The following is a 9,634-nucleotide window of genomic DNA, read 5'->3' as shown; positions in this document are numbered from 1 at the left end:
TTTCCGCGGAGGAAAGCAATCTCTGGGTGATCACTGTGCTGAACTGATTAATATCACTACATTTAAAATGCAAAGGTAGGGGCGCCTGGGTGGCGCAGTCGGTTAAGCGTCCGACTTCAGCCAGGTCACGATCTCGCGGTCCGTGAGTTCGAGCCCCGCGTCAGGCTCTGGGCTGATGGCTCAGAGCCTGGAGCCTGTTTCCGATTCTGTGTCTCCCTCTCTCTCTGCCCCTCCCCCATTCATGCTCTGTCTCTCTCTGTCCCAAAAATAAATAAACATTGAAAAAAAAATTTTTTTTTTAAATAAATAAATAAATAAATAAATAAATAAAATGCAAAGGTAGCTCTAACTCAGTTTATTAGTTCCTAAAGCCAAACTGTGCAGCTCTTCTTTGGGGAAAACTGCAGCCCAGAGAAAGGTCACCAACTGTTGACTCATGACCACATATAGACGGAAGAGTTCTGAAAACTCTGGATTAAACGAAAAGAACTGTAGTTGATCTGTACCAATCTGCACTGCATTTAGTGAAAATTTAGGGATTTTCACATTTTAAAAATTATTTTAATTAAAACATTAGAAATCAAATTATCAAATTATGACTGAGGTGAAAAAGTTACATTTCTTCCTGCAGCACCCAGGCAGTGAGAACCCTTAGATTTCAGAACAGCGGGATTCAATGATAGGCTGACCGCAATCATGTCTGAAATTCAAAAGAGAAACCAATGAGAAGACTTTGATAGAAGTAACTGTGATACAACATCCAATATTAAAATGGAAAAGCTACTTTAAATAATAAAATAATAACTGCAACATTAATGATAAATTAATGAAAACATTATGTTTAAATTATAATGAAATAGTCTAAGGGTATAAGTATCAATATCAATAGAATTATTTATATAATCTGTGCTTAGACTACTAATACTGAATTATGCAGTAATTCCTGAAAGTAATTATACCTTATTAATACCAAATTATGAAGTACTACTAATATATTCTACATTACTAACTTATTAGTCTGATATAATACTTAATGTCAATAAAATTTTAACGGAATGTTTTCTAAGTTTCCCAGAAATATTTATATAGAAGTTGTGTGAGGTATTGTTTGGCCAACAAAGAAAACAATGTTTAAAGTGTTGGCATTTTCCAGTTAATGATTTTTTTTTTAAGTATTTGTTTAGAGAAGTTTTAGGTTTACCACAAAACTGAGAGAAAGGTACAGATATTTTTCATCTATTGCCTGACTCTATACATGCACAGCACCCGCCCCCCCCCCCCCCCCCCTTATCAACACCATTTGCCAGAGGGGTATGTCTTTTGTTTTTTACCAAGGATAGCCCTACAGTGACACATCATCACCCAGAGTCCACAGTTTACCTCACGGTCACTCTTGGTTGTACATTCTATGGGTTTGGACAAGTGTATAATGACATAGATCCATCATACAACATCATTCAGAATATTTTCACTGCCCTAAAAATCCTCTGTGCTGATCAAATTTTTAAAAATTGTGTATTTTCAAAAAAAAAAAAAAAAGGAATACCAGGAAGTTATATTTTAATGTCCTTTCATTTTCCACATAATAAAATCATTATTATTCACTTTACATTAATGAAGAATCCCTAATATTGATTCATGTTCTCACATGAAGTGTTAAGTGGTTTGCACTATGGCATACTGTAAATATATCATTTTCTGCTAAAGAGCAGTTTATTTGAATATTCAAGTAACTACCCACTAAACTATTTTAATCGAAAACATTCAGCCTATGCCAAAAAATATTTGCTGTGTTTATACTAATTTCATATTTCATAATTGCTTGCATCTCAATGTAATTTATACAATTATGCCATTTTAATTGTTTTAGAAAAGTTTCCTCTGAACATTCACAGTTCTGCAGTGTGTGAGTGAGCCCAGCATGAAATGTGGCTAGATGACAGACCCTAAGATAGAGCTTAAAACAGAATTATTTCACTCTCTGCATGACTGGAACACAAGAATCTCCATATTTCATATGAACCAGCAATATACATCACGCATAAGTTAAGAGACTCGTCTATATTTTTACATTACCCTAGTTCTCTAAAAACCAAGATGTAATAGATTTCCAACATCAAGTTTTAATATGTTTTTAAAATATGGTAATTCCTATACAATAGTGGCAATAACAAAATACCATTGTGTTCCTGTATTATGCTAGAGTGATCATTCAACAGGATTTAGTACTTACTCATATCTTCCCCTTGTTATTCTCCTGAATCAAATTAAAAAGCCAGAGGAGTCTGGGAAATAGAAAGGAGGTCTGTCTAGAGGAGAAAATTGCCACTGAGCCCCAAAATGCAGGAGAAAAACTAGTTTCGTGGAGATAAATGTAAATCCTAGAGACTTTTCTGTAGGAGACTCAGCCCAGCAAGCTCAGAGGAGAGTGACTCCCAAGTCAACCTAGCATCCCAGGTACGTGACGTGGACATGCCCACGAGCACAGCGGCTCCTCTGCCCTCTCCAGTCAGGGCCGACATGCAGTGTCCTTTCATTCTGTTACATCATGTATAGTTTACCCATCAATTTTCAGAGTAAAAGCCAAGGTTTTTAGTTTTTATTTTGACTACTTTTCACTGTCATGAATGTTCCATACAAAATGATTTTCATGGAAGAAATCTTTATCAATTCACTTACTATTTGGAATATTCTCAAATGTGACATGGGGGGGGGCACTGTGACACACTGAGTGTGGCTCACTGCTCAGCCTTTCTACTTCCCACCCTCTCCAAGCTGGCATCTGGCAGTGACAAAGTCGTAACACCAGCCTTAAATCCCACAGCACCGGCATTTCAGGCAGTTGTTCGGGACTGAGCTGGTGCACAGAGCTGGCAGAGCAGAGCTGGAAGGCAGGAGCAAACATGTGCTCTTTTTTAAAACAATTTTTAATGTTTTTATTTATTTTTGAGAGAAAGAGAGACAGAGCACGAGTGGGGGAGGGGCAGAGAGAGGACACACAGAACCCGAAGCAGGCTCCAGGCTCTGAGCTGTCAGCACACAGCCGGACGCAGGGCTAGAACTAACGCACCAGGAGATGATGACCTGAGCCGCAGTCGGACGTTTAACAGGCTGAGCCCCCCAGGCACCTCTCAAACATGTGTTCTTGACGCAAGGGAAGTTGAGGGCCACCAGGGAGGGATCATCCCTAAGGAGAACAGACCACGGCTCACTGGCTGCCTGGACACTGGCTCATCCCTTTGCTGAAGGTCACTGTTACCCCAAGGCCAGCTCCCCTACCCTTCAGTCAAGCTTACATGGCTCCATCATCTTCTGTCAGGTTTTATTCCACTTGTTTTTACCAGAGACCTAGAGTCCAGAACGAATAGCCTGAATGTTCCAGCTCACCTCTGCCCCTGCTTCTCTCTAAATTGTGCGAGCAGGAAGCAAACCATGCCATCCCCAGACTGGTCTGGACCCTCAGCCAGGTCGTGGTGTGCTCCTGGTGAACATAACCAATTGCGCAGAACAGCAACATCATTTCAGGCCGTTGTGTGACAAACCTTGATGACAGATCAAGAGGAAGACAATTCCACCCAGCTGTCATGTCCAGACACAAACTAGAGACATCATCCAAGCCACAAAATACCAACTCCTTCCCTCTCTCAGCCTATATAAGTGATCGCTGCTTCTTTACAAGATACAGCTGTAGTCTTATTCTATTCATACCTCCAGAGAGAGAAGGTTTCATAAGACACCAGTTAAACAATTATCCCTGCTGACAGAAAATATCTAGATCTTCTTCTAACTTTTAACTGCCCCCTGAAATCAACTAACACAAGTGAAAATCAGCTCGTTCTAAGACCTTCTTATTGAGAATTTCCAAAGTTCCATTTTGAAACTTGTCTCTAAATGAAAGGAGTAACAAATCCAATTTTTGTTCAATCGCAGGCACGTTTCGGGCAGTCTTTAGCTGGAGGTCACTGACAGCTGTGTATAAAGTATGAACATCTGCATGTGCGTAAAGGCATACACACTTTATTTTACAAACCCGGATCTGTGTTCTCAATGTTTAAACACACTACCACAATGCACGGTCAGTAAGCTGAGCGGAATGCCCCCCATGAGGACTGGCACAAAGACTGCCAGCCGTCGTGGGGCCACGATAAGCTGCTGGTTGTGGGCGTGTGCGTGAGCAGCGGCGCAAAAACGTGGAATGGAGAATTTGCCATCATTAGTTGGAGCCCTGGAGCGACAGGAGCAAAGAAAAGGTGTTCACGGCCGTGTGTGTGCCACAGGTCCCCATCCATCAAGGCACTACTCAGTGAGGCAGATGAAGGGGTATCACGGTGTCAGGAGACCCGGAAGAAACTGAGCTCTTGCAAGGCTGTGGCCTCTGCCCGTGGGTCTTCACTCCCCACCCATGGTCCTCTGTTAGGTTTCCTGCCTGACCTCAAGTGTGCGACAACCCCATCTGCAGCTGTGGAGTCTGGGATGGGATTCTCACAGAGCCAAGAATGGGAACCGCGAGGCAGATGCTCTTGGCTGAGGTGACGGATGGGTCAGTGAGTCAAATTTCTATCAGGCTGTTCCACAGGCTCCGCTTTCACCCGCATCACATCTCTGCAGAATTCAAGGTGCACCTTCCACGAGAGAACAGCCGAAAGGTGTGTCATGACTGCCGCTACATTTGGTAGCCATGCACACAAAAGATGCCAGTCTCTTAAGCATCTTCCCGCCAAATCCCACACATCCTGGTATTACGACCTTGCTCTCTGGTGCTGAGTCCCCCTCTGGCCAACACCTAAAGGAAACAGGCCAGCGAAAGGAGTTCAGGGTTGCTCCTGTTTTACTCACCCCTCTCATTCCTGAGGAGGAGCCCCAAAGGAAAGTCCGATGCGATGACTTCAAGGAGAGAAGGAACTCTTCCGGGAGCGCTGGAGCAAACTCCCAAGATGGGGAGGGCAAGGCCAGGTGCACAGGGGCCAAGCCTGCTGCCCTCAGGTTCCTCAGCGCCCACTGCTTTGTCGGCAGCCGCGGGGATGCTCTGGGTCCTGCTGAGCTCTCTCGTCTCCCAGGTCACAGGTCACCCCAGGATTCGGGTTCTGTAACTGGTGTCATCCTTTTCAACTGGGATACGATTCACGTTCCATATAATTCACCCTTTAAACTGTGACTTTCTTTTAGCATATTCACTAAGCTGTGAAGCCATCACCACTAATTACAAAACATTTTTATCATCTGCCAAGAATCCCCATCCTCACTAGCAGACTCTCTCCATCCCCCCTCCTCCCTGTCACTGGCAACCACTACTCCACTTTGTTTCCGTGGACCTGCCTCCTCTGGGTATTTCACATAAACAGATTTAAATGAGAAGTATCTTTCCTGTCTGTCCTCTTTCACTTAATAGAAAGCTTTCAAGGTTCATCAGTGTAAATGTATTTAGCATTTCATCCTTTCTCAAATAGCTGAGCAACATTCCACTGTTCAAGTATGGCACGTTTTGCTTTTTCATTCAACTTATGGGCATTTAGGTTGTTTCCACTTTTCAGCTATTATGAAAACTGCTAAGAACACTCACACGTACATTTTTGCACGAACCTATGTTCTCATTTATGGATAGGTCAGCAGAAGCTGAAATGCTGAGTATATGGTAGCTCTATCTTCTCGAAGGACAGCCAGGCTGCATTCCAAATCAGCTGCACCATGTGACATTCCCATTTGGAAAGGATGAGAGTTCAATGTTCCATATCCTCTCACTTTCCACCGTCTTTGCATGAACCATCCTAGTGGCAGTGCGGTGCTATCCCTTTACAGTTTTGATTTGCATTTCCCTAATGACCATTGACTTTGAGGATCTTGTTATTCCTACTGGTTGCTTTTATATCTTCCTTGCAAAAGATCTATTCAAGTTTTTTGCCCATTTTTAATTTTTATTTCTAGACAATTTTTGAGTTGTATAAATTCTTTATGCATTCTGGATACTACTCCCTCTTCAGATCTCTGATTTGCAACTAATTTTCTCCCCTTGTGTGGGATGTCTTTCAACTTTATTAGCGTCCTTTGAAGCACATTTTCATTTTGATGAAGTCCAATTTATCAGTTTTATTTGGTTGCACATGCTTATGATACTGCCTAATCTGAGAACACAAATATATGTATTTTTAAGTTTATTTTTTTTTAAGTCATCTCTACACCCATTGTGGGGCTCAAACTCATGACCTTGAGATCAAGTCACATGCTCTTCTGAGCCCGCCACGTGCTCCCAAGAACACAAATTTTTATGTCTTTGTTTTCTTCTAAGAGTTTTGTGATATTAGCTCTTATATTTAGCTATTTTACCCATTTGAGGGCTTTTTTTTTTTTTTTTTGCATATTAGGTAGGAGTACAATTTCTTTTCTTTGTATGTGGATGTCCAGTTACTCCAGGACCGTTTATGAAAATAACTATATTGTTGGAACCCCTATCAAAAATAAATTGACTATAAATGTGAGGATTTACTTCTGAACTCTTGATTCTAGCCCATTAATCTAGAAGTCTATTCATACTCCAGCAATAGAGTCTTGATTAATGTCTCTTTGTGGTAAGATGTGAAAGTGGGACGTGTGAACACTCTAATTTTTTTTTTCTTTCAAGGCTGCTTTTTCTGGGTCCTTGGATCTCCACGTGCATTTCATGGTCAGCTGCAACTGTGATAAAGATTACACTGAATCTGCCATCTGATATTAAATCTTCCAACCCATAATCACTTTCATTTAGGCCATTTAAATATTTCCTTTTTTTATGGTCTATTTCATTTCTTTCAAAATATTTTGAGTACAGATCTACCTGTGTTAAATGTATTTTAAGCATTCCATTCTTTTGGTACTAACATAAATGTTATTAATTTTCTGCTCTCTAGGATTCAGTTCTGGCTCATGCATTGCTTTTAGCTGTCTTAGCTTGCTACTTTCCTCAGCTTTGTCTTCTGTGAAACTCATTGTGTAGAGTATGAGCCACTTGTTCACCAGAATTCCCCAAAACGGTGTTTCCTTCTGTGTTCTAATGGTGGGATTTAGTTTACGTGGTATTATTCTTTTTGTTTTCATTTTTTAGGAACACTCCACAAGTGACGTTTAGTCTTTCTCAGTGATTTACACCAGGAACCACATGATGTCAATGTTTTTCATTATGATGTCAATTATTTTTCATCGATGTTTCAGTTACATGCTTAAAGTATTTACCTAACATTAACCTTTTTCACTAAGGTAGTTTCAAGTGGTGTTTTTCCTACTGTTCCCTCTGCATTTTTTAGCCAGTATTCTACTGTGATGTTTCACTTCCTGCCACATGTGAAGACACGTATGTATATGTGTATGAATATGTTAATCTTTCATTGTGCTAAAAAAATTCATTATTTTTATTTTTTATTTTGATGATACGGTTGTCCCAAATGTGGCCATAGGAGCCCCTTCAATCTGCCCCCTATTTCCTTTTCACCTGTCCACTCTCCTTTTGCACCTCCTTACTTTCCAGCAAAAGATACCTTAGACTCATCTGTACTTTCTCTACTCAATACCAATCTTGCATTTGCCCACCTCAATCAACCCCTTCTCCAAGAAAGCCTAGCTCCAATTAGCGAGAAGGAAATTTAGAAACCAGTAATTGAGTGATATTTGTCATTGCAACTGAGGTGTCCCTCCCTACTTCTAGGCCCTTTCAGGGCACAGGACACATGTCTGCACACATGCACAAGAACGCAGATTGTCAATTCATGCTAATTATGTCTAATTCCAATCCAAATGCCCTGAAACTTATCTTCTCCTTTCTCAAGTATCTGTATCTCCATTTTCTATTACCAGGTAAACTTTTGGCTGAAAAACACCTAAATATATTTAATCGCATACTCAGTCATACATTAAAAATAAAAACTTTAAAAACTGCTACACTCACACCACTGAAAAAAATAATCAAATCAAGTAGGCATTAAGAATAATTCGCAAGTCTTGTTGTATTTCACTTGAGTGTATAAAAACACTGTGCTCAAAAATTACTTGAATTTGGGTATTTTTTTAATTTATTTTCTGTGATTATGGTAGTTATTTGATAAAAAGTTAGGCTCGTTTGTTTTCCAATTTTTCCCCACTCATCCTTTTCACTTAATTTCCTTGCTAGTACAGCAAACGTTCCCAAACCAAGCTTCCAAACAGAAGTGTTCTCAGAAGTGTCTTCCTCCTCCTCCCACTTCCTCGATATTCCTCTCCACTCCCTATATTTTACTTTTATTAATTATCCTCCCTTCACTTTTTCAAGACCAGCAGCAGACTGTCTCTGGCTTCACGTCTCTCTGACATGCTGTTTCTGACCTGCAGATCTTCTTCAAAAAGGCTCACCTGATTAGGTTATGCTTATTCAGGAAAAACGTCCTTGGGATCACCTTATAGACAACCAATTCGACAACCACATCTGCAAAACCTCTTCCCCACTGCCACATGATGAGAATGATATTCTATCACATTCAAAGGTCCAGAACAGAAGCAAAGGAAAGAAATTATACAGGTGGGAACACTAGCGGGTATAATCTTGGGGGCAAGACTTTGAATACTGCCTCAAAATTACTGTTGATCCTCTTCCAACCCAGAGAGTCTGAGGCTGTAATATATAAGGAATAACTGCTTGGGGGTTTAGCAGAAAGTGCTGGGAGAGAAGAAAAAGACTTCGATTCCACCCAGACCATCTACCATGGTCCCAATCCCTCACCTCAGAGCTGGACCCCTATTTCCCCTCAGTGTACCCCATACTCCTCCATCCTATCCTTTAACCTACATTAACCCTCCCTACCTGGACCCTCTTTCTGAGACCTGTGCCCACCGTGGATCACCAATACCTGTCCCAAAGCGCTGCTCTGGTCACTTCCAGTGGCTTGGCCTATGACCTTGAGTCTACCTGGAGATTCCCTCTTGTGCATCCTCATTCAGTAACTTGGCTTTTACGCCTTTCCCTCTTTTCTGCTTTCGTCAACACCTAAGGCCACCAAATGCTCCCTTCAATCTACCCTGCTCCAACATCACCTGGCACCTCAGATGCCAGCCATGCACCTACAGCTGCCTCCTCACCCACTTGTACTCACTTCTCCCTCTGCCCATGTTTATCCTACCCTGATCGGGCCCTGGTCTCCTGGCCTCACATCCCCACTCTCTCCTCCTCTGTCGTGTTCGAGGTAAGAATGACTGTGGCTGTGCAAGTAGGAAAGTGTGGACAGGTTGGACATTTTAAAAAGAGGAGTACTGTTTTAACACTGGACTTTATTCACAAACCAAATGTTTATTCTTGCATGTGTGTATTAATTTTTACCATGTACATGTATTTTTAAACCTGGATTTATTTTTGAGCAGCAGGCAAAAGTTTATTAGAGTATAAGATTAGAAAAGAAGAATAAAAGGAAAATTCTCTTTATAGAGAGGGGACATTCGAAAGTGAATGCCCCTCAACACTGATACATGTCAATCACATTATTTTTTATTATGATCTTTCAGCGTATTTAGGTTATTTTATGATTGACTCATGTCTGTAATTATGGTGAAAGCTGCATAAAAAGATGAAGTGAACAACATATTAGCCTTTTGAGGAACAATTTTTACTAATTTCAAGTACTGATCTATTGAAAGGATTTAA

At 40.9% G+C, this 9,634-nt stretch overlaps 1 protein-coding gene across 7 annotated transcripts in view; it reads right to left on the bottom strand.

Moving 5' to 3' along the window:
- Positions 1 to 339: 339 nt before the first annotated feature.
- LOC123584344 (zinc finger protein 705A-like) overlaps positions 340 to 9,634 on the bottom strand; it is a 33,162-nt gene continuing 23,867 nt past the window's right edge. For 6 of the 7 annotated variants that reach the window (XM_045452152.1, XM_045452143.1, XM_045452163.1 and 3 more), the window contains one exon: positions 340 to 700. In XM_045452152.1, coding sequence (XP_045308108.1) covers positions 594 to 700 — 107 coding nt within the window. In that variant the 3' untranslated portion in view covers positions 340 to 593. The remainder of the gene's footprint in view (positions 701 to 9,634) is intronic. The other variant, XM_045452192.1, reaches the window with a different exon arrangement.

Source organism: Leopardus geoffroyi, chromosome B1 (assembly GCF_018350155.1).
Source record: "Leopardus geoffroyi isolate Oge1 chromosome B1, O.geoffroyi_Oge1_pat1.0, whole genome shotgun sequence".
NCBI lineage: Eukaryota > Metazoa > Chordata > Mammalia > Carnivora > Felidae > Leopardus > Leopardus geoffroyi.
This window is presented reverse-complemented; position numbering and strand designations above follow the sequence as displayed.